Source organism: Eubalaena glacialis, chromosome 10, assembly GCF_028564815.1.
Source record: "Eubalaena glacialis isolate mEubGla1 chromosome 10, mEubGla1.1.hap2.+ XY, whole genome shotgun sequence".
Taxonomy (NCBI): domain Eukaryota; kingdom Metazoa; phylum Chordata; class Mammalia; order Artiodactyla; family Balaenidae; genus Eubalaena; species Eubalaena glacialis.
Window position 1 is genome coordinate 119617061 of NC_083725.1, and position 25564 is coordinate 119642624.

A 25564-nucleotide genomic window follows, 5' to 3' on the forward strand; every position below is an offset into this window, starting at 1 on the left:
AAACAGGCTTGCAGGGAAAATTCTAGAATACGATGTGACCATTCACTTTCGGGATTTAACGTGAACCCCGCATGTTCCTTTTGTGCTGTGCTTTACCCACGTCGGCACCCCTGATAAATAACGTATGGTTTGCTTTATGCTGGTAAGAATTCACGTAAGCGTGACTGTGCTGTATGTTGTCATGCTTTTTACTTTTTCACTCACGGTGATGATCTGGCCACAGGAGCCCATGTCTACACACGGGACATGCTCAGTTTACACCCTAATTTATGCGAGTCAGGTGAGGAGAAGGATCGGCCGTCAGATCTGCCTGCCCGACCCCAAAGCCCAGAGCTCTCCCTAAACCACACGGAGCAGAGGAGAGGCATGTGACCTTTCCCAGGTGCTCGCCTGGGCTCAGAGACACAGAGAGTTGACAAGCCACAGTCCTCATCCTCTCCTGTCCCCAGGGATGCCCCCTCTCTTGCCTCCTCGACCCCAGCCTTCCCTGACCAAGTTGAAGCCACAGACGGAGGTCACAGCATCCTGGGAAACAGGTGCCCCTGTAAACTCTGGCACCACCAGGCAGCCCTGCCCGGCGGCCTTACTGTCCCTCCCCACTTCCTTCTCCCCACCCAGCTGGCTACAGATCGGCATGCACAGATGGGAAAATCCACCCTGAGCGCCGGATACTCCCTCTTGATGGATATCACTGATCCCCAAACACCCCAGGAGCCCAGAGCTGTGACGCCTGCAAGAGCCAGGTTGTGTGACCACCTCTGGTCCAGAGGTGACAGTTGGCAAGGCAGCTGACTCCCAGAGAGGAAGGACAATCTGGGCCACCTGCCTGTGGTGGAAAAGAACCGGGAAAAGTAGAGCGGCCCTCAGAGTTCCCGCCTGCGAGGACGTCCCGCCCGCCTTCTGCATCAGGAAGAAGATCCATCCATTCAATGCGCCTCAACCCAGCCTTACTCGGAGCTCGGGGGGGAGGGGGGAGACAGCGCCTTTGCCACAAGGGGCTGAGCGTCATCAGGGGTCTCCTCTCCGGCTCCCAGGCCAGGGGACAGTGAGTCCTGGTAACCAAGGGGACTCAGTCCCTCGGCAACAGGGAAGTGTCCCTTGGGGCCACTCCACCGGAACTCAAGGGTTCAGAAGAGGCTTGGGGTCAGCAGAAGGCAGGCGCTCCAGGGGGGCACCCCACACCAGGCTCAGAAGGCCTCCTCTCCCCAGACCTCCACAAGCAGTGCTTGGATCTCCCCCGATGCACCTGCCATATCTGCACTGAGCGATGGCCGGGTGGGGCCCACCACACGGGGCTGCTAGGAGGATCAGTGAGGGAAAACAGACGAAGCTCCCCCTCCCTGCCCCCCGCCGGCTCTGTCACTGAAGCTTTGATGGCAGTTATCACCTCTGCATCTGACCATCTCCGTGCCCCCATCCCTGGTTGGGGGTGCAGTAGTGGATGCTCGGAAGTGCCTGATGTGTTAAACCCCAATAAGAGACTGCAGGTTGTCCTACCAAGGAGGTCACAAATGGGCCGCACGGACACTCCTGGATAGGATGTGTGGCTGCAGCAGACACCAGGGGTGATGGGCGGAAGGGCAGGTGGGCCCATGAGTTGGTCCCCAAGCACCAGAAGGGGAGATGACTCTGAGGGCAGCAGGGTAAGGCAGGTGGGCTTCTCCCCCAGGGGAGGGGGCAGGTCAAAGTCCAGAGAAAAGATAAGGATGGACCATGCTGATGGTGGCTGGGGCAGGGCAGAGGGTAAGCAGCACAGCTGGGGCTGCCAGACCTGACTCCCAGCTGCTATGCCCAGAGCTTGGGAACCACATGAGGAGCCCCAGGACCCCACTGTGCGTAATCAACAACAATCAGCAAGGAGACTGCGTCCAACCTGAAAACTTGATCCTCAGGAGACATCCATCCAGCTGCCCATCCCTCCACCCACCCACGCATCCATCATCCATCCAACCATCCATTGACTCACCTATCCATCCATACACCCATCCATCATCCATCCAACCATCCATTGACTCACCTATCCATCCATACACCCATCCATCCATCATGCATCCGACCATCCATCCATCATCCAGCCATCCATTCACCTATCCATCTATCCACCCATCCACTCACTTATCCATCCATCCATCCATCTTACCACTTATACAAGCATTACGTATTCACTCATCCATCCAAATTTCAAAAGAACCCTGCCGGAAGCCCAGCTGATCACTTACTACCAGATGTTGGATAAGTCAGTTAACCCCTGGAAGCCTCAGTTTCCCCACGTGATAAGAGGGGATGATCTGGAGAGACCTGAGAGTGAGTCAGCAGGAACCACTCTGCACAGGTGTGTGAACACTCAACACGTCTGCTTCACTCTCTGCTTACCACTCTCTGCTTCAACTGGAAAGTGGGTGACAAGATGCATGTGTCAGCCAGCTGGTTTCAGCCGGTGCCAGAGCGTGTCACTGGGCAGAGAAGTCAAAGCTGACACAGCTCCAGTCTGGGAGTTCTGTTCCTTGAGCCACTTTGCAGACGGTCAGCTCCCGAACTCATCGGTCCAAGCCCGGAAAGGCTTTGTCTAAGAACAGGAAGAAATTGGTCCTTGAAGACCAGAGTGCGTCTACGATTCTAGGTACCAGCAGTGATGTGTGGTCCACACAAACGCTGAAGCATCTTCTCATTCCAGGTTAATTTGAGCCTTGCAAAGTGCCGTGTCACGAGTGGAAAAATGGAGGCTCCATAAATAGTGACCTAGGCGCAGAGATACAGAGCTGACCTCACATCCTGGCTCCCCGATCCCAGCTCAGGGTTCCCTGCAGGCTCCCTGCTCTGTGCGGTGACGAACCAGGTGACCATGACCTCCCTTGCCCCGTTTTATGAAATGCACCCTCTGCTGGGCCCTGCTCCCCCGTGGCAGCCCTCGACGGCAGCAGGGGCCACAGCCCCCCAGTGGCTCCAGGTTGGCAGTGCTGTCCGCTCTTGGAGGCCAGGCTGGGCCCGTCCTGCCTGCATAGTGAGGATGGGTCTGAAGTTTCCCCCACCCCAGACTGTCCACACTCTCCTTGTGTTCTGTCCAAGAACAGCCAGGAGGAATTCCAACTGCGTTGTTTTGGTATGAGGGCTACATCACTGAATTGTCAATATCAGAAAACTGGTCGGCCATGGGGTGACCTGGACATTTCCCAGCTATCCTGGATGAACAGGGACCTGCCTGCACATGGAACTTTCTCCATTCGTTCCTTCGTCAGCCACTTACACATCCATCCACTCCTTCACCGGGCAAGTATTTAGTGGGTCTGCAGACACCCATGGACTTGAGACAGACTTGAGCCTCATGGGGGAGAAGTACAAGTTGACAAGATGCTTTTCTGTGTGTCCGATGGGTCAGCACAGAGGCTGGGGTGACGGGGAGAGGGCGTGGGCTGCGCGAAAGGCTCTGCTGGGACGTTTGGGGCAAACGTGATGCCACAGAGACCAGGGGCATGATTGGAGGGGCGCTGGGTCACCCTAGCTGGGCTGGAGACGGGGAGCCCTGTGTGCAGAGTGGTGGCAGAATCACAGATATGAAGAAGCAGAATCTCCCGGAACTGGGAACCTGCTAGAAATCGGGGTGTCATCCAGGTTCCAGACTCACGTGGGATGGGTGGAAGGAGGCTGCTGGAGGGTTACCTGCTGGCGGCTCTGGCAGAGGGTGGCGTTTCCAACACAGAGGTCCCAAGTCCTGACCCCGCTGACAGCTGTGTCTTAAGCATGGAAGCTCAGACTCCACGTCACCCCCTGTACCATCAGCGTTGTTTCCTCCTCTGCCTTCGGGCCGGGAAGAAATGCCAGAGCTCTCAGCCCGCACATCGCCCTGTGCGCCGTGGCGCCCTCCTGGGCTTCTGGGTTGCGTGCCCAGCCTCTGTGGCTCTGGTGCCAGCACCCCACATGCCACAGCCTCCCCGCAAGGTCCTGAGGAGGTGCATCGGGGATGGACAATCATTAGATGTCCCGTCCTGCTGGGGTGGCCAGTGTGCACGGGGGCTTTTGTGGACTCCAGAGAAGTGCGACCCCCCCGCCCCGTGATCTCAGAAGCGTGCCCGTCTCAGAGCCCCCGCACTGTCCAGCTGCCCCGACACACTCCAGGACGACCCCAGGCCACCGGTGTTGGGATTCTGCCTGTTTGCAAACCCAAGGCTCCAGGTGGCAGGGCCTGGGCACCTAGAGCCCCCGAGGGATGGGGAATAGTCTGGAATGTGCGTCCTTCCCTATACCTTCCCACACTCTGCTCCGGTCACACAGGACCCCCTTGCCTCTCCCGGATGCCTGGCTTGCCCGTTTCTCCACCTCCAGAGCCCCCCTCCTCCGTGGGGGCCCCTTGTCTCCCCCAGGGAGGTCCGAGCCCTGACTTGTGTGAGCTCTGCCTCTGGGGGAGTCTCTTAGGGGCTCCCTGTCCTCGACCACATCACCCCCGGGGCTGACATGCTTCCCGCCCTCATTTCTGGGGTATTCGCCTCTGCACGGTGAGCGCCCATCACAGGCCGGTCGTTCATGCGTTTATGCCACCAGCTGAGAGAGCAAACACTGAATGTCTCCAGTGCAGAAGGACAGAAAGTGACAGGCAAGGGCAGCCCGTGTGGTGCCCGGACCCGATTCCTCAGCAGGCCGGATGCACCTGCTGCCCCGGGGTGCCCCCCTCACCTGGCCCCGCTTACCCGCCAGGCGGCCAGCTCCTCATGGACCTCCTACTCCTGACGTCCGGGTGACATGCCATTAGCACCCGGGGTCGGGCAGCGGGCAGGGTGGTGGGGGACAGCCCGACTCCACCCCTGCCCTGTCTGCTGACCCCCTCCCCCTTTCTGGGTCAGGACGAGCACATGGCGGGGAGCAGCGCCGCAGTTCTCACCGAGGAAACCAGGTCCCTGTGCCGCTGGGGGAGCACAGCTCTGGCATCCTGGTCCCTGTGTCCCCACGAGGCGGGACAAGGGTGCGTGGAGGTGGACAGGCACGAGCCAGAGGGACCCCACAGCGCCCTGTCACCCCCCGAGTCTGCCCAGATGGGGGCATATCCCCTGGAAGGGGTGTGCGGGCCGGGGTGGATTCCCACTGACCCAGACCCTTCGGGGCCCCCCGCTCTGCCCATAGAGCCGAGTTCAGGGAAACGAAAGCAACTTGGTTGAGAGACAGACTTTGGGAGCGCTTCCAGCTCAGCCCCTGCCCACGGGGGAGGTGGGTGCGCAGGACACACAGCCAGCCAGCCTCCCTGCCTGAACTCAGCAGGCTTTTCTCTCTGTCGAGCCGAACCCACCCTGGAACCGCTCCTTTGATGGGAGGGTGGCCGGCACGCCCCCTGGTGCCGGTGAGGCCAGGGCAGCCCTCAGGACTAGCTGCCCGAGCTTTGCAGAAATACGTCAAGAGCTGGTCCCAACCTGGAGAGAACAGGGCAGCTGGGAGGGATCCTAGGAGGACCCGCACTCCTCTCCACACTCAGGCGGTGGGTGATGGGACCACCCAGCGAAACCCCTTCTCAGGCCGGTTCTTAGCAACGTGGACCAGCCATGCCAGTGGGCGCCACTAGAGGGCGACTCAGGCAGGCGCGTGCAGAGCCTCCAGGTGAGGCAGGGCACCGGGATGGGCTGCAGGCAGACGGGTTCCCGTCCGTTCTGGACCCTCTTCCCTCTTCTAATTTGCACTCAGGTTGGCTGGCTATCGAGGGCTGGCTCCATGTGGGAGGCTGCCCTGGCCCACAGCACAGAGCCCAGGCCCGGGAGGAAGCTGCTCGGCCAGGGCTGGCAGGAGCCCACGGATGGGTGTGTGGGGCTTGGGCGGCTGGGGAGGCCTCAGGCCCATCTCGTCAAGCCTACACCTGAGGGTTTGGCCCGAGGCTGGTTCTGGCCACGTGGAGGTGCCCATCACACTCCTGGCTGAGGCTTCTGGGGCCTCAGGTGGGCGTTTACGGGCTCTGCCTGAAGGAGGGGTGCTGAGCGGTCAGAATTCCCCGTGGGCAGCGAGAGAGGAAGGAGGGGGTGAGGTGGGGTGGGCAGCCTGGGGGAACCCCCGCCAGATGCTCAGGACGCTGGGACTCCCTCGACCTGGCTGACCTGACGCCCTCCACTTCCCCTGCCCCTTACTTTGCCCAAGCCGCAGCTGTCACCAGGATGACCTCCTCTGCAGTGGTCAGAGGGCCTTCCAAGATGCCCTTTACAGTGATGACACTAAGGCAGCCAACACTTCTGTGGAACTTACACGGGTCTCAGCACGTGGCGGGTGCCACCTTCCGCATCATCCTCGTCCGAAACATATTAGGCCCCTTTTACATATGAGAAAACAGAGGCACAGAATGGTTACGTGACTTGCCTCAAGTCACACAGCAGGTAGGAGGCAGAGCTGGATGCAACTGGCGGTTTGGCAGCTACCCACTGAGACAGGATCCGCAGACAGAGGGGTGCGCGTGGAGCTGGGGCTCTCCCCTCCATGACTGGGGAGTATCCCAACGCACCTCCGGGTTCTGTGATAACCAGAAAGCGCTCTGGGGGCACCTGGGCAGCCCCGAGGCTGGGAGCCGTGTCCTCCCTGCAAGGGTCCCCGTCTGTCCCAGGAAAGGGCTGGGCTCTGAGCTGTGAAGACAGAGACGGGATGGAGGGTTCAGCTGCCTCCTTGGGCCCCCACAAGGCCCAGGGGCTGTGCTGTGGTACCCTGAGCGCAGGCACCCCGTCACTGGGGCTGCGTGTACGGCCGTGTCCACGCCTGAGCACAGGTGTGAAAGCAGAGAGCCTGCATGTGGCTCAAATGCCACCATTATCCTGGTGACCGCGGGGAGCCAGGGTGCCTGGCAGGTCCCTTTTATGACACGGGAGTCTCGGGGGCAGGACCCCAGCAACTCAAGGGGCTCCTGTCAGGGCGTAGCTGCTGTCACTGATGAGTGAGCAGATCCTGAGCCAGGCGGGCTCCCCACCTGACAGGGCCAGGCTGGCTTTGAAGGGGTGGGGAGGGAAGGAGGCCGGGAAATGGCAGCGAAGGCAGGGCCGACAGTCAGGACCACACGGCAAGGTGGGTGCTGGCAGGGCCGGGACAGCTCTCCCTGATGGGGACAGGCAGCCGGCCTGGTGTCAGCACTGAAAGTCCCACATCCGGGGCGAAGCACAGCCCGGGTGACAGGGAACGGGCCTGGCCGTGCGCCCGGCCTTGGGCTGGACACAGATTTGAGCTGCATCTCGGGGTCACCGTGCACCGAGCACTTATTACATACGAGGACCGCCATGAAGCCACTCGTTCAGTCTAGAGAGCCACCAGGGAGCTGTTTCTTTATGATCCTCATGTTATAGTCACCAAAGGCGAAGCACAAAGCGTTAAGTGGCCCAGGAGGAGTCCAGGTGTGTGCTCGGGAAGCCCCGGCAGCAAGCACTCAGGACAGGCTGGAGCTGTGACCGTCACACACACATGCACACCACACACATGCGTGCACACCCAGACACACATGCACACCCAGACACACGACTGCACACACATAGATACACATACAGACACACAAGTCCATGCATACAGGCACACCATCACACACGAACACACACAAGTGCACACACAAACACACACGCACACACCCAGACACGCGTGCACACCCAGACACACGTGCACACACGGACACACGAGTGCACACACACAGATGCACATACAGACACACAAGTCCATGCATACAGGCACACCATCACACACGAACACACACAAGTGCACACATACACGCACACACCCAGACACACAAATGCACGCACACACACACATGCGTGCATATCTGGACACACGTGCACACATGGACGTGCAAGTGCACACACACAGATACACAAGTCCATGCATACAGGCACACCATCACACACGAACACACACAAGTGCACACACACACGCACACACCCAGACACACAAATGCACGTGCACACACACATGCGTGCATATCCGGACACGTGTGCACACATGGACGTGCAAGTGCACACACAGGCACACAAGTCCACGCATACACACACACCATCACACAAATGCACACACACAAACACAAATGCACACACGGACACAAAGACACACGGACACACAAGTGTGCACACCCCCCCCCCACAGGACATCAGGGACAATCAGACGGGGTCCCTGCAATACGCCAGCTGCTGTCCTCTCTGCACAGCAATATTTCATTTGAGCTTTTGCAAGTCCCTGGCCACCCTGCCTTCGGTATCTTATTAGATTTCGTACTGGAGGAAGGGGACACACTCTCTTCAACATTATAGTCATAATTCCAGCTAACGGTGTGAAGTGGAATTTGAGGCCTTGGGGGAACCCTTTAATTTAGCTTTACGCCGCTCGGCAGCACCTGGGACTTCTCCCTTGGGGTGACTCAGAGAGAGAATCTAGACCAGAGAAAGGATGGGCTCTCGGGTGTGAGAATGAGACTCCGGGGGGGAAGTGTGGATGGGCTCCAGCGCCGATGTGGGCCTCGGGGCGCTGGCACCGAGAAGGGGCCAGGAGACCGGGGTCGCCACAGGCCCGCTCTCCCCACGCCCTCACGGCTGCAGCCCGGACACCTGGCCTGCTGCCCCCGGTCACAGCAATCAGCCCTCTCCCAGGACCACGTGAAGCACTGAGCCCTCCACCCGGTCTGAGCCCGGCTGCCTCCCTGACATCCCCGATCAGAGGTGGGGGGGGCGTGGCATCGGGAGTGACCACGGCTGGCCAGACTCACCACAGGCAGGCGTGGTGAGCCCAAGTGAACGGGGCGCGGTGGGATGGGGAACCGGGTCACCAGGCAGAAGGCCGGACCAAAGGGGGCATTCCACCCTCACCAGAAAGACCACGCCGGGCAGGACACACTGGTGTGCCGGCTCTCCCTGGGCCACCACGGGTGAGGACAGAGTTCAAGGAGGACAACCCTCCTGACCTGCCCCGGCTACATGACCCGGCCTCAGTGCTCTCATCTGGGAAACGGGAGGCTGCAGGGTCCTCTGTGGGGAACCAGCCAGGTGGGCTGAGGTGCACGGAGCAGTACGCGGGTCCACGTGAGATTGCAGAGGCGGTGACGGGGTCAGAAAGGGTCACTGCTTTGGCTGCTTCAACCAGCACTGAGGCCCCAGTAACGAGCCCACCCCCAGGGAGTCTCATCCTGGCCTGACAAACTCTGAAGGGCACGTGAGGAGGTGGACAGTGTGCCCGGGAGCTGGAGCTCTGGGTGGGAATGCAGCCCCCCTGACCGCTGGGGAGACAGGGCAGTCAGGGGAGCGCCCGCGGCCCGAGTGAGATGCCCGAGGGGGGTCTATGCTCTGGCCTACGCCGGCCTTGTCTCCTCGTCTGGAAAGAGGACGGAATGGGGTTCCCACCCCCTGGGCTGCTTCAGAGTCTTCCGAGACACTCCCCCTGCCCCTGCCTCGCGGGCAGACACAAGAGGACCAGCCGGGGCTGTTATTGAGTCTGGTGTGGGGGTCGTCAGGCTCCAGCACATGGACGTGGCCCCCTCGGAGCCTCGCCTGTGCCAGGGTTTCTGGTGGCTGTGAATGTGAGGGCTCATTCTGGCTAAGGTGTGTTGACAGTCAACATGGCCCCTAGTGGAACAACCGACAGATGAATGGATAAAGAAGATGTGGTATATATACAATGGAATATTACTCGGCCATAAAAAAGAATGAAATAATGCCATTTGCAGCTACAAGGATGGACCTAGAGATGGTCACACTAAGTGAAATCAGTCAGAGAGAGAAAGACGGATACTGTATGTTATCATTTATAAGTGGGATCTGAAATATGGCACAAACGAACCTATCTGTGAAGCAGAAACAGACGCATGGACATAGAGAACAGACTTGTGGTTGACGAGGGGGAGGGGGGTGGGGGAGGGAAGGACTGGGAGTTTGGGGTCAGCAGATGCAAACTATCATACATAGGACGGCTGAACAACAAGGTCCTCCTATATAGCGCAGGGAACCATATCTAATCTCCTGGGATAAAGCATAATGGAAAAGAGCATGCAAAAAGAATATATATATGTACAACCGAATCACTCTGTGGCACAGCAGAAATTAATACAACATTGTAAATCAACTGTACTTCAATAAAACAAACAAAGAAACAAATAAAAAAGTGTCCCCTGGAGGAGCCCTCAGCCCAGGGCAGGCTGGTGCCCTTAGCTCCCTGTCTGTCCACACTTCACTGTTGAGACCCAGACGCCAATGCACAGGGAAAGGAGACGGGCTCCAAACACCAGCAGCAGCCCAGGCCACCCCGGCTGCTCTCAGGTGATGGTCTGAGCCAGGGCAGTTGGCAGAATTTTGGTTTTCAAGTGTTCTTAACATCCGGGTTGGAATAAAACAGGTGTTCTGCTCAATCTCTGGCCCCGCCCTGAGTTCTAGAATCCAGGGCCTCCGAGCAAGGAGGTCTCCCTCTCCTTGGTCCCCACGGGAGCCCACCCACCCGGCCGCTCCTTACCCAACGTGCCAGGGCTGCCAGGGCCTCTTGCCATCCTCGCCAGTGCCGCCCAGCCTGTTGAGCGAGGGGGATCGGCTGCGGGGTCCGGGGGCGTAGCTCCCGAGGGTCTTCCCAGCCCCGTTGGGCTTGCTGGGCATCTGCTGCGGCAGCTGGGGCGAGAGGCTGCGGTGGGGGCTGGCCGAGAGGACGGCCCAGTCAGGTGCGCTGGCATTGAGGTTGTTGTCGCTGTTGGAACGCAGCAGGACCCGGGGGGCGGCCAGCGTGCTGGGGAGCCGTCGCCTGCGGTTGGAGTACGCCGGGGCCTCTCGGAAGGGCACTGCGTCGGAGAGAACGCGAGAGGCGGGTGAGGGCACGTCCGGCACCGTCATCGAGGACCCCAGCCACCAAGGACACGGACACCGTGAGTTCTGCACCGATCCCCCCATGGGACCCCGCCATGTGCGGAACTCACCCCGACACAGGAGCAGAGACGGGTGGAGACCAAGAGAGGCTTCCTTCCACGGAGGCTCAAGCCAACACTTGAGATGGAAGGGACACAGGGTCCGACTTCCATCCGGGCGCCCAGGCCCTCAACAGCCCAGAGACCGTGTAAGGACGGGCCGCCCCGTCGCACATGACAGTCAGGACCCTGAAACAGCCATGGAGTTCCTCCTCGCCACGACCTGAACTGAGCCCCTGTGTGTGCTGGATCGTGTCCCCCCACCAAACCCCTATGTTGGAAGTCCTAACCCCTGGGACCTCAAAATGTGCCTGTATTTGGAGATGGGGGTCTTTAAAGAGGTGATGAAGGTAAAATGAGGTCACTAGGGTGGGTCCTAATCCCACAGGACTGGTGTTCTTATAAGAAGAGGAGGTCAGGACACAGACACACACAGAGGGACGACCCCATGAGGACACAGGGAGAAGACGGCCATCTACACGCTGAGGAGAGAGGCCTCAGGAGGGACCAGCCCTGCCCACACCTGGATCTCAGGTTCCAGCCTCCAGGACTGGAGACAGGGATTGTCTGCGCTTTGAGCCGCCCAGACGCCCACAGCCCCCGGCTCTACTGGTGGGAATCAGTCTGTCCCAACCCCCACTGAGCTCCTTTCTCTACCCATCAAACCAGGACCCGGCTGCGTGAGACAGGAGGGGGTTGACAAGCCTCACCATGCTTCTTACAAAGTTCTAGACCAGAGGCAAGGCCCTCACTCTGTGAGATCAGTACACCCAGGGACTTGGAATGAGGACACTGCCCGCGGGAACCGTGAGGGCCGGAATCCACACGGCCGGTGCCCTGGGCCAGAAACAGAAAGTGTCCTTTCCAAGAAGAGGCGTCTAAAGAAATGTAAGCCTCTGGGTTGCAAGGGAAGCGACACGCCAATTCCGGCAGCAAAGGACACGGACCTCCTTCGAGCTGGCTGCCCCAGGCCGAGGCCCAATACGCGAGGTTGTGCACACTTTGGCCAGAAGCCTGGGCTGCCAGTCTGCAAACCCGACCACAGGGCCATGGGAAACACACACCCTCCGGGAGGGCTGATCTGGACCTGGGGAAGCCAGCATCTCAGAGAACGGCACCAGCAGTTCAGGACGGAGTCCTGCACGATCCACCACCCCAGCTGCCCAAAGTCAGAGGTGGTGAAGTTCATCATGGAAACCAAGTATAGCAGCCCCCTGCTGCCAGCCCACTCCCATGCTGGAGGGCAGGGCTGACGGGGACAGAGGTGGTGGTGGCAGAGCTCACGGGGGACAGAGGTGGTGCTGGCAGGGCTCACGGGGGACAGAGGTGGTGCTGGCAGGGCTCACGGGGGACAGAGGTGGTGCTGGCAGGGCTCACAGGGGACAGAGATGGTGCTGGCAGGGCTCATGGGGGACAGAGGTGGTGCTGGCAGGGCTGACAGGGACAGAGGTGGTGCTGGCAGAGCTCCACTGAGACAGCTGTGACCAAGTGCACCCCTTTGCCACCTCCCTGGGATGCAGGGCAGTCCTGGGAAAGCAGAGATGCGGCCAACCCAGGGAAGCCACACAGAAATGTCACAAGGCTTCCCGAGGACGCACACTCAGAATCCACATCTGGCTCCTACAGTCGTGAGAACTTGGAAATGACCCACCGGGGAGGTCACGCTCTTTCCAGCCGCACCCTCATGCCAACCTGCTTCCTCTGAAGGCTGTCTGTCAGGGCAAGAGACACTATCACTTACATCCTCAAAGCAAAGGAACTCTTCAAAGCCTGGCCGGGAGGGAGATGGAGTAGGAAAGGCGTGCTCTGTGGACCCCTGTCTCCAGGGCCCAAGAGGCTACCCTCTCCAGGGCTCGGCCCACCGAGGAATCAGCCCAGACCTTACCCCACCTCCTAGTAAAATCTCAATTTTGGGAAAAGTGCCGGGTTTGTGTTTGCTGGTCACCAGGGAGAGCCTCATCCATGTCACTCCCTCTGTCAGTGTCGGATGGAGGCCAGAAGACTTCTGGAACGACAGAGGGTGATCTGAGCCCCGCCCGGCAGAGGAGTGGCGGAGACCTTGCAAAGGACGGTGGTTCCAGGATCTCCGAGAGCAGCGAAGCTCTCCATTCACAGAGCCCGCTGGCTGCAGGACCACAGCACCAGGAGGAAGCCAGCCTCTCAGGCAGACGCTTGGGGTAGAGCCCCCTCGGCTTCCTGGCTCATTCGCCGCGCCCCCCACCCGAGGACAGGCCCGGGGGACCGGGGGGAGGGGGGAGGGGTCACGCCAGCTCCAAGGGGACACCCCGAGACCAGGAAACGCCCACACTCCATGACGCGAACTTGGGCCGAGCCTCCCAGCTTCCCTGACCCTACGGCCAATTCTATTTTTCTGACCAATGTAACTGGGTATGTACAGTACTAACGCCCTTGACAGAAAGTGATGGAACTTGGGGGGGGGGGAAGTCCTGCCAATGGCTAAGAAAGACTTACAAGGGAAGAAAAATCGAGGGAAGAAGAGAACAGAATGAACAGAAAACCATACCCCCAACTGAAACACTCATGCTGTGCACAGATTACAAAGATCAAAGTCCCAGAAGGTGAATCTGGGTTCATCATGTAAGCAAACGAGCACAGACAAAGTCTGTTTTTTCTAAACATTCCCAAGAACCAGGCGGAAGAGGTCTTTCTGAGAATGGTGACAATTCACATGGGGCAGCTGCCCTTGGAAGATTAAGGGATAAAAGAGCTGGGACTTTTGCAAATACATTCTGCCCTGAGGAGCCATCGAGTTGCTCGGATGGAATCGCCTAGGTGACATCAGGGTGAATATTCTAATGAAAATTATCTCGCTTAATTACCAAGATTCACATTAAATTCGTTTCCTGTGCGGTGTAATTGGAAATTTCTTCCATGTTTATTTTATGGCTTGGGCTGGGAAATATCTTCCTAATCCCTCTAAACTCACATCTTCATAAACCTCCTGATTTCATAAAACAAGAGCTCCCTGTCTGACAAACTAACTGGAACCAGCCGTGGAAATGTTGGGGGTTTTTGTGTGAAAAGGGTTAGAAATAACTCTTTTCCTGTCTGAAAATAATTAATATTCCACCCAACTGTTTCCTTCTTTCAGGCAATCTGCAAACTCTAAGTGGGTGGATATTTTCTTAGCTGTCTTCCATGCATTTACTTATACGTTTCTTTTCCACAATACAAATCACACAAGGTATGCAAAAAGCAGATGCACTTTTAAAGTCTACCGCGCTGCATTTCCCATCCGCTCCCTGAAACTGCAACCCGGGGACGGCCAAGGACAGCCGAGCGGTGGTTTTGAAAGCGTCCACCCGGCCGGGGCGGCCAGCCGTGTCCTGACCTTCCTTACTCCTGCCCAAGTGCTCAGTATCCTCCAGGTAGCGGACAGACTAGAGTCAAACTTCCCATTTTCCCCAGGACTTAGTTCCTAAGCTGCCCTCTGGAAGCACCAGGGATGCACATGCCACAATTCTGCAAAGAGGCTGGAGACTTAGGAAAAAAAAAAAACAACAGCAAAAAAACCCCGGCACCTTCAAGTGGGTTAAAATTCCAGACCAACTGCAACAAAGCCCTATCGCCCACCAGAAGTAATTATTCCCTTCCATGACGGGGATGAACAACCAGCAATTTTAGGAGGAACGGGAGGCCCCAGCTCCCCCGGAGAATCAGTAAGAAACTGCTCATTCCCGTGCACCACGCACCCTACAGCTCGTTCCTTACCTTCCTTCTTGGTGAAGGCATTTAACAAAGACTTCATTTTCCCTCCGACTTCGGCAGTGGTCCGCTCATTATATAACCTTCTCGGATGGGAGGAAGGGGAGGAGGGCTGCCGGGCCCCTGGGCTCCGGAGCGGCTTGGACCCGGGGAGCGGTGGCGGGCCTCTGGGCACTGCCGGCTCCCGAGCACAGCTGGGCAGGCCAGACCCAGCATGCTGGTGACAAAGCCCACCCCATATTCTGCCTGTCAGCTGGGAGCCAACTGTGCGTAGACTGGGGCTGCTCTCAAAGCCCGCGGCCGCTCCCCGCGCCCGTCATGTGAGCGGTGCTACCCTGCTTTTGTGATCAGTGCATCGGGGAGGAGGGTCAGCATCGCACGCGGGAGGCATCGGTGAGTCGGAGCCCCCCCGCGACGATTCAAGGACCCTCCGGCTGGGGCTCCGGCCACTCCCGCTCAGAGGCGCCTGGGGCTACATAGCATGCACGGTGCTTCGCTGATTTTCATTTTAAAGAAAAAGCCAAGTGCTCTCGAATGCCGTTTGTCCGCCAGCTGATGTGGGGAGCCAGTCGAGGAGATAAAACATCCCGGTTCCAGATAAGCCGCGCGCCAGACCCGTGTTAACTGGGCGGCCGGTGCCAGCCTTCTGGAATTTCTGAACATGACCCAGATTTCCGCTGGCAAGTATCACACACAAGGACCCATTACTTCTCTAGCTCCCCGCCCCTCCCCCTTGGAGGTAATGACCCTGGAGAAAACAGGATTTCCACCCACCCTCTTTTTTTTTGAAACAAAAGAGAGATAAAACAAACTGCAGCCCAGCCACGGCTTGCCCTAATTCCAGGCAGTTGATAAAAATGAGCGTTTTCAGAGCCACGTTGCACATTTCTTACAGAGGTCCGGGAGACACAGGGAGAGGCGACAGAGAGAAACTTCTGCCCTGCAGGAAACACAAAGGGAGGGGCCATGGCTGGCGAGCCCCACGGCAGGTGGAACGGGGTTATTTCTACACAAGGAGAAAGGTCTTCCCGAAAACTAAACGGAGCATCCCAGGGAGCGGGCCCTGCCACCCGACACATCTGCTGCTGGGGCTGTAATTAAGTGTGTGTTTTTTCCGTTGCTAAGAGAACTGTTTCTGAAATTCGGAAAAAAAAAAAAAAAAAAAAAGAGCGAGCGAGAGAGAGAAAGATGGGATGAGATGAGGAAAAGCAACGGGAGCCTGTAAGTTGAATTCCATATGGTCGACATGCTTTGTGTCAACAAAAATGGCAGCGTAAGAAGCCCTGGGAGCATCTCCTCATGGGATGCCCAGGCTGGCGGGACGTCTCACCCAACGGTCTCTCCAGGGTGGCGAGAATGGAGACTGGGTGCCCTGTACCAGCCGAGCATTTGAGCATCGTCCTCCTTGCGCTCCCAGGACACCCCATCACACAGCCCAGAGCTGCCTTCAAACCCCGCCCCAGGTGACCCTCCCCCGCCATGCCAGAGCCCAGGCCATTTCCGGGACCTGCCCCCAGAGACATTCGGCCGCTGGTGCAGTTTATCAACAAAGACCCCACGACCTGCCCCTCACCACTCACGTCCCTGGGGGACAGAGGTGGCGCTGGCACAGCTGGATGTCCTTGGACCTTGGTGCAAGGCTGAAAAGCTTCCAGAAGCATCTCTCTCGGATGCAGAAAGCATCACCAACAAGGACACAGCTGCTTCCACTCGGGGAGCCTGCAGCTCTGCCACCGGGTTTACTTGCCAGGGGTCTTCAAGGTGGGGATGTCTAGCTTATCGGGGGTGTGTTGGCCGTCTGCCCCGGCTGGGACAGGATGCCACAGTGACGGTGAAACTAGGGACGTCCCCCGGAGGCTGGGGCCCTGCCGTGTGGGTCCCGAGCACTCGCCCCGCCCAGGAAACCCTCTGGGGAGTGGGCGGCTCTGTGGCACTCAACCCTCCCTCCATCTGCTAGTGATCGATGCTGTCCCAAAGCGTGGGCCTCCTCCCGCACCAAGTCCCCGCGACAATCTTTGCTCTGGCGCTGCCATCTTTGCTGTCAGCAGAGAGTGCCTGTGTTCCGGGGTTGATGGGCGGCGACCCCGCCAAAGGCCAGAGGTGCCGGGCCATCGCCGGCTCCCCTGCTGTAGACCTGGAGTGGAGCCCTTGCCCCCGTGCTGGGAGCAGAACCCGAGATGCCCAAAGAGCATTTCCACGTGGCCCAGGTGGGACAGCCCCCGGCCCGCCGCCCCGTCACTGTGTTCGGAGTGACCCTCATGGTGCGTTTGTCCACAAGTAGGAGCAGAGTCTGGAAACGATGGGGCCCTCCCGGCTGCCCACCCGAGAGGTGAGCCTTGCTGAGACAGACCCTGTAACCAGGAAACAGGCTGGCTGGCCCCAGGCAGAGGGGCAGGCGGGGCTCTCCATCACCCCTCACCCCCCGCCCAGGGTCCACGTCCCATCACGCGTGTGGACTCGAGCTGTGCGGGCCCAGGGGATGCAGCAGTGGTCAGGACAGAGAAGATTCTGGCTCCCTCCCAGGCTGCATGAGGGGCGGGGTGGGGGCGTAAGACCAGACTTTGGACATAAGAGAATTTGAGGAACCCCAGGAAACACCCCTTAGCCAAAGGATTCCCATTCCAGACACCTTCAGTTCTTCTAATAAGCAGACAACTCTTCCAATCACCCTTCCAGGAATCTGAGCAAACAATTCACCAAGACTAGGAGCCAGAGCTTAGGTTCATGTGCAGACCTACGGTGTGCCCGGCCCCACGGACCAGGCTCTGCCCCACAGAAATCCTGCCGGGGTTTGGGGAGGAGGTGGTCCGTTCCTGACTTCACCCACCTCGCCCATGTAAAACCTCCTCGCCACTGGCAGGCATGCTCTCCTTGAATACTTCCAGCAACAGGGAGCTCACTACCTGTGTGCTGGCTCTGCACCCATGTGCACCAGTCTCCTTTGCTGTCACACAGACAACACGCCCGCACCTGCCACATACTAATTGGAAGGGAAAGCCAAGGCAGTCGAAGCACAGGCTTCATCCCAACAAATAAAGTAGGTTTGGAGGTGTCGGAGCCCAGCCCAAAGATGGCTAAGCTTTCCTCCCATCAACTCCTAGACCCTTTCTTCCTACACGGGGTCCTTCACGGAGCATCCAAAGTGACTATCAGAGGCTGTGCTGGTCACATTCCTGCGGACTGAGGTTTGGTTTCAAATGGATTTCATTCCAAACTAGGGGGAGAAGGGAGAAGAAGAATTCTGGGTCCGAGCTGGGCTGGGGTGAGGCGGGTGGCGGGTGGCAGGGGGTGGGGCCGGGATGCTACCTGGTGAATCTGTCCACCTGCTCACCCACCCATCCACCTCAAAGGATAAGTGAGCATCTTTTGAGTTGGGGCCTGTTTGAAAGACAAAAAGGCAGGAGGAGGGATTAAATGGAGGCCCCCCAAATCAGATAGCTTCCAGGAAGGAAGAAGGTCACCCCGGAATGAACCCCAAGCTGTCAGCCTTCTGGCCTGGCCCTTTAGCATCAACTCAGCCCCACCCAGCCCGAGTCCAGTGCCAGGCCCTCGGTAAGAAGTAATAAATAAACGATGCGCGACACGGCCCCGCCCTCCCGTCCACCCCATGCCCCCCCTACCCCGACCTGCACAGCTTTGGCCTCTGTGCCCCATGCCCGCCCCCCGCTCTGACCGCCTCCCAAACCCTCGCTGTCTAAGCCCTTCACTTGTCACGTCTTTTGACAACTGCCTGATAACAGGCTGAAAATAATTTCATTTTTTCTATAAAAAAGACTCTTCGCACCTCAGAACATTTCAAGATGCTCTGAAGTCCTGGCAGGGAGGATGCGCCAGGTGTTATAAACAAGCCTGGTGAGAGTCTGCGGGGCCGGTGGGTCTCAGGAACATCGCCTGCTCGGCGTGGACAATCAGCCCACCTCTGCTCGCCGTGCCAGCCGGCGGGGAAAGAGCCCGATGAGGGGAAGGGGGCCAGCATCTGATTTAGGGGCCGGCTCTGTGTCTTACTGCTTGGCGGCCATGGGCTGGTCAGGCACCCCGGCCCTCGGTTTCCCCATCTGTAAGGTAGGAATAACCCAACGCATTCCCAGTGTTGGCTGTGGGATCGCATAAGTCGTGTTTAGAGCACAAAAAGGGGGAGGTCAGCCTTCTAGGGTCGAGTCCCAGCCCCTTTACCTCCCAGCTCTGTGACCCGGGAAAGCCACGATAAATCTCCGTACATTCATTTCCTCTTCTATCAGTGGGGATGTGAATGGTGTCGCCACACAGGAGGTGAGGATCAAATCAATACCTGTAACAGTGCCTGGACTTGAAGGTTGCCATGGCTAAATGGGCAACTGCTAAATAAATGCATTTAACTAAAAAAAAAAAAATCTGTGAGTGAATACCAAGTCAATCTACCCGGCCCCCACCCTGCCCCCGTGTCTGGGGATAAGCCCTCCGAGGTCCCTCAGAATGCATTTACATGGCCTCTTTGGGTGCCGCCTCCTCCAGGAAGTCTCCCGGATGGATCCAGTTACTGGAGAGACCCCACCCCCACCCCGCCCCACCCAGGGCCGCCCGGCCAGCAGTCCACCCTGGGGACTTTCCCGGCTCCAGGGAACATCAAGCTTCCTGAAGCCAGGTCTAGCGTCCAGCTCCCCTATCGTCCTGCGAACGGGGTGTGCTCGCACTGCTGTGGACGTGAGCGCATGAATGAACCGGAAAAGAGGGAGGTCGCGAGTCCAGCTTCTACTTTGTTCTGAGTGTCCCCAGGCCCTTCTCCAGGCCCACCAAGCTGGTCTCCTTGGTTGTACTGAAATCGCCTCCCTTCTCTGCCCCATCCTACCTCCATCCGCCCCCACGTCCGCCCAGGCCCTGCCCGATCCTCGGAGGCCCAGCTGCCCTGCTGGGCACCAGAGAAGGACGGCCCTGCAGGGCTCCCGCCCGGTCCCCACGGGCAGGCGCGCTGGACATCGGTCAGGCCAGTGTCCTCAGTGTCCTTGCTGTGTCTGCAGAGTCCCCACCCCCCGTCCTGCCTGTCTGGGGGTCGGGGGAGCTAGGGCTCATTCTTTCGGCTTTTGCGCTGCTGCCGGGGCTCCAGGTGACCCAAGGCACAGCCAAGGCTCTGATTCAGGAGGAGCAACGCCACGGGGCCAGTGGGCGTGGACCCGGCTCAGGGCGGCGCCGGCTCCATGGAGCAGCCACACGTGGGCTGGTTACCAGGCTGGCTACACAGCTCCCAAGCCTGGCTCTCTGGCCCCCTTGGCACACTGAGGGCCACCAAAATCCTTTGGGACCTTCCTTTTCTTCATCAACAGCCAGAGTGATCTCTTCAATAAGACCCTGGCTGACCAGCTGGCGGGGCTGGGGCTGGGGTTGGGGCTGGGAGGTGAATGTCTCCAAGGCCCTGAAATCCCAGAGATAGTGGCTGTTTCCCTTCTCTTTCCAAGCGGCCTGGGGATTCACTCAGGCCCCGCCTCCTATTTGTGGGGGTGGGTGGAGAAGGGAGAGCTGGCTGGGATGGAGACAGGGGCTGGGTAAGCAGGAGAGTCCCTGAGTCTATCTCTGCCTTAATGCAAACTTGCGGAGGCGGCTATAGCCTCTCGACAGACAGGAGCCCCATGGGGAACTGAAAAGAGGAAACGAAACTCCAGAGGGTCTCAGTGGCCCACCAGCCCCGCCCTCCGCTTTACCTTACAGAAGCAAAAACCAATTGCTGAAAAGGAAACTGTGTGTGTGAGAGCCTCGTCCAGCTCACCAAGCCAGGACCAGGGAGGCAGCAGGTCCTGGGGGGCTGTGGGCTAGACCCGGATTCTTCCTGCCTACTCCCCACCTGATCCAAAATAGCAGACCTTGCTTCCTTTCTGCGTTGCTTTAGATAACTGAAATTTTAATATTAGTAGGCAACATTTCTCCATCTCACAATAATTGTTAAATGAATCATACTTTTATAAATAACAGGAGATATAAAAAGGCGTCTCAGCAATAATGCGGGGTTATCTTTGAACAAAGATGTAGGTGTCTGCAGGATTTGTAACGTTCCCGTCAGCTGGGGCCACAGAGGGAAGCTTTGCTCCTGGAGGATCCATTGAGGCCCCTGGATAATCGGGTAAGGGGCACCGATGAGGGGGCTTCAGAACCCCCCCGGGGTGGGGGTCTCTCCCCAGGGCAGTCAGGCTCCCTGCTGATGGTAGCAGGAGTCGGGAGCTCCGGCAGGGGCTACCCACCAGTCCTGACGCAGTGCTTTAGAGTCAAGACCAAGGTCAGAGCAGGGACAGGGAGAGGGGCTTTGGAGGGTTGAACTGGGGCTGACCACACAGAGGATGAGGGTCCCCAAGGTGCATTCTGGAAGGACCGCAGACTCCAAACCCTGCCTTTGCCCCTCCCTCCGTGCAGCTTCAGCCTGTGCCCCGGAGTCCCGCAGAGACACTGCATGCCGGGCAAACGCTCTCCCCTGGTGGGGTGGGGCAAGTGGCAGCACTGTGGCTTAATAAAGAAAGCAAGAGCCACCCTGAGGGTCCCTTCTGAGAGCCCAGCGATGGAGGACATCTGGACTTCCCACAGGGGAAACTGAGGCTCAAGGCACTGAGACAAGTCACCAGTGCCCACCCTGCCCAACTGCTCAACGGAACTGCCCTCAACCACCAAGGCCAGACATGGACATCTCTTCCGGAAGCCTTCTGGGTGCCTGGACACTGGGGACTGCACTGCAGGTGCCAGGACCCCACAGAGTGAACCTCTGCAGCCACGGACGCCCACATGTCTCAGGACACACAGAGCGATTTGTGGAAAGGCAGCCCCTGAGCTGGCTGGAGGGTAGCTAGAGTGACCATGTGCTAGAGATAGAAGGTTATCTCCCCCAAATTCATAGGCTGAAGCCCTGCCTCCCAGTGGGATGGTATTGGGAGGTGGGGCCTTTGGGAGGTGATTAGGTCATGAGGGTGGGGCCTCATGATGGGATTAGTGCCCTTATAAGAAGAGGCAGGGAGAGACATCTCTCTCTGCCACATGAGGACACAGAGAGAAGGCACCATCTGCAAACCAGGAGGCGGGGCCTCACTGGGACCTGAACTGGTAGGCACCTTGATGTTGGACGTCCAGCCTCCAGGACTGTGAGAGATAAATGTCTGTTGTTTAACGTGCCCTGTCTGTGGTGTTTTGTTAGAGCTGCCTGAACTTCAAAGACACCACATGTGGCAGGCTGTGTCGCTCTCCCTTACAGGCCCCCAGGGGTCCTCATGCCATCACCTCCGCTACCCCTGCTCCTCCACACCGCCCCTCCCCCCACAGGCCCCTGCCGGCCCCTCTCGGTGCCCTGAACACCCCTCTGGGCCTCACCTCTGCTGTGCCCCCCACATGGACTCCTTTACCCTCCCCTCGAGTGGGCTTCTCTAACTCCCATCCTTCAGCACTCACTCTCAAGGTCGCCTCATCCCAGAGGTGTTCCTTGACCATCCTTTCTAAAAAGGCAACCCTCTTATTCTCTCTCTTAGCCCCTTGTTACTTTTCCTTCATTGCACTTCTCAAAAACTGAAATCACACCATTTGTGAGTTTGCTTATATTATCGTATTTTATCCATAGGGACTGCGTCTGTCTTATTCACCACTTCATCACCAGAACACAGCTCAGCCTCCCACAAGATATCTGTGCTTTTCTACCTTGATTCGATAAATGAATAAACGAAAGAATGTCACTTTCCTACCTCACATCCTGGACTTTGTCATTGAGGCTTTCACTGTGTTTGTCTCACTGCATGAAATATCTGTTCCTAGAACTCTTCCCACCATGAACACCTCCACCCCACAGCTGGAACCTTCTGGAAGGCATGGGTGGGGGAGGGGCTTTACACAGGATACAACGCAAGACCTGGCACCAAGTGGGAGCTTATAAATACATGTTCCAGTTATTTTAGGTCCTTGTCTGCCTATTAACATCTGGGTTGTCTCTGGGTCTGCTTCTGTTAATTGAGGTCTCCTTTGATTACATGTCACGCCTTCCTGCTTCTTTGCTTGTCTAGTCATTTTTGATTCTATATCAGCCATTGTGTTTGATAAGTTGTAGAGACTCTGGGTCTTGTTATCTTCCTCTGAAGAGTGTTGAGTTCCTCTGGCAGGGAGTAAAATTATCAGCAGAACACTTTGTCCTGTGAAAGCATGGCTTTTAGGCTTTTTGGGGAAATCTCTGTTGGTGTGGTCCTTATGGGAGGTCCTGACTTCTGGGGCCCTTCTTGGGCTCTGGCAGAAACAAACTCCTCGAATGAGACAGAACTCAACTCCACATTGTCTCCCCTTGGCTCGTTGAGCTTTAAGCTACTGTGTTCCACTGGGACCCCTGGACTCTCATTTTGCACATGACAGTTCAGAAGTCAGTCAAGGATCTGAGGGGGATTTATGTGCAGATTTGGGGGCTACCCACTTTCCAGCATCCTCCCCCCCCCCATTTCCAGCCACTCAGGTGGCCCTGACCCTGACCTCCAACCACTGGATCCTCAACCCAGAGAAACTCACTTTCTATCAAGGAACTCCCTCATTCACGTGGGTCTCACCTGGAGGACTCCCCTTCTGTCAAGGGTCCTGGCCCCTCTGGTTCCATCTGCTTTCAGTTACCTATCAATGGCTAAAAGCAGTTGTTGCTATTTTTATATATTTTGTCTCAAGTTTGTCATTGTTATCAGCAGGAGGGTTCGTCCGACCTGAGCTGCTCTGACATTACTGGAAGGTAGAAGTCATGGGTTCATAAACATATATTAAGCAAATAAGCATCTCCCCAACTGCCCACCTGCATGCACACACAGTACGTGGCAGTGAGTCCCTGATCTCTGTGTCTAGAGGCAGCAGGTATGTCCATTGGGGAGATGGTGAGTGTGTCAAAGCAGAGACGGGCCGGAGTGAGGAAGCCTGGGTGTGCCTTGACCACTGACCGTGGAAGCCAAGACATGCAGTTGTTCCTGGCACCATGGGTGCCCTTGCAGCCTGGCGGGAAGGATCACAGACACTGCGGAGGTTTATTTCAACACAAGAATCCAGCCTTTGAAGATTTCGGGCCCCCACCTTTTAGATCAAAGTGTTAGCGGATCGAAACCTATACAGGTGCCGGGATGCCCGGAGAATGAAGTGCTCGTGACAGCCCTGAGTGAGCACCGCGATGGTCCCCGTGTCGGTCCCACCTGGGTTCATGCCCTCGCTAGCAGGTCCTAAGGCAGGTTTGTATTCTGGGAACTAATTAAGCCTCGGTGACTGATTTCACCTTCAAATGAATTCCTTCCCGGGACGAGCTGGCAGCAGAGCTCGATCAGGTGCCACCATCAGGCAAACCCCAAGTCCAGGCAGAACCCAACCGTGAGGGGCAGGAGGGGAGAGAAGACCCCGGTGGGCCAGCCAGTGGGCCGTGGCCTCAGAAAGTAAGGTGAAGAGATGTGGATGGCGGCTGCCTCCCATGAGCAATTTGGGATGAGCAGGTGGAGGGCTCTGAGGGCTGAGGCGGTGGTCGTTTCTCCAACATGAATACCCGCATCATCACTGTAGCCCCCCACTCTGAACGCCCACCCAGCGCAGCCCAGGGCCGGGCCTGTCACACGTTCCATTCTCTCAAAAGCCAGGTGAGGTGGGTCCTTTCATGCCCATTTTACGGACGTGAAGATTGAGGCTCAAGCGGTGCCAGAACTCACTCAACCCCGTGCCCTTCACTCTGGGGCAGCGCTGGCCTCACTTCCACCCCCACCTCAACGTCAAAGCCAGCCAGTGGTGTCCCGACCGCTGGACAGGAGGGAGTGGGGTAGACCCTGCAGGGGGAGGGCAGGGGGCTCACCTGGGGGGCAGGTGATGCTGAACGGGGAAGTCAACTGACTCACCTGTGTGTGTCCTGATCCTACCTCTGCTTGGCTGTGGGTCCCGCCTCCCCTGGGCCTCAGTTTCCCCATATGTCAAATAAGGGGTCAAGTAGAATGCCCACTAAAAGTCCTTCTGGCTGGCAAACCCAAGGACCCTGTCAGCTCTGTGGAGCATCCTTCTCCAAGAGAAGAGAGGGTTCTTGGAGCTGAGTGGCGCGATTTCGGGGGAGCTGGGCAGCCACACAGGGAGGCTGGAGCCTGCAGGCCATGGGCCCCTCCGACCCCGGCAGGCCGAGGACAGAACCACAGGATCTTCAGGGCTGCTGGGTAGGGTCCCACTTGGCCACCTGGGCCCTGGGGTACCTCTGAGACTCAGGTCAGGCCTCCCCAGGTCAAAGGGACTTGATGGATTTCACTGGGGCCCCAGAGACACCTTGGCTTGCTCTGCTCTCTTGCAGAAATGTAGAAAAGATGTGGGATCCAGAAATAAGACAACAGTCACCACAACAGCAAAAGTGGAAGTAGACAATGACTGCTACGCGTGTCTCATATCTGTCCCTTCTCCCCACGACCGTGCCAAGTGGTGACTCCTCCCTGTTATGCACTGGAGGACCCTTGAGGCCCAGAGCACTTCAGTAACCTGCCTGAGGTCACACAGCCTGGCCATGGGGGGATCTGCCCTTAGCCCCATCCCTGACCCAGCAGCTGATACTGAACCCAAGCCCTGCAATTCGATGTCCCAGAAGGGCCTGGAATTTCAGCCCTGACCTGGGTGCTTGCACCAGCCCCCGAGATGTCACCAGCCCCTCTGCCTGTCCTCCTCACTCACTGGGTGAGCCAGCTCCTGCAGGATGAGGGGCCTGGCGGGGGTGGTGGAGGGTTGGGGGGCGTCTATCTGTTTCTCCTGTGCTGTTTCCTACTTCGTCCGGGGTGTCCAGCCGACACACCCATCTACATCAAGTCTCAGTGGCTGCCACAGCCTGGGCAGCCATCCCTGGAGCCCACCCCACCCCATCCTTCAGTCCCAGAGGGGACCACCCCCTGCCCTATCAAGTGGTCCACCTGCAACCACAGCCCTATTTCCTGGCAGGGTGCCATCCCTGTGGGACTTGGCCACCTTCTGTGTGTCCCCCCATTCACTCGGGGCTCCTGCAGGATGGGGGGACCT

General features: G+C 58.0%; 1 protein-coding gene across 6 annotated transcripts in view; it reads right to left on the reverse strand.

Moving 5' to 3' along the window:
* SHANK2 (SH3 and multiple ankyrin repeat domains 2) overlaps positions 1–25564 on the reverse strand; it is a 570985-nt gene that overhangs the window by 273146 nt on the left and 272275 nt on the right. For all 6 annotated transcript variants that reach the window (XM_061202240.1, XM_061202242.1, XM_061202244.1 and 3 more), the window contains one exon: positions 10423–10738. In XM_061202240.1, coding sequence (XP_061058223.1) covers positions 10423–10738 — 316 coding nt within the window. The remainder of the gene's footprint in view (positions 1–10422; positions 10739–25564) is intronic.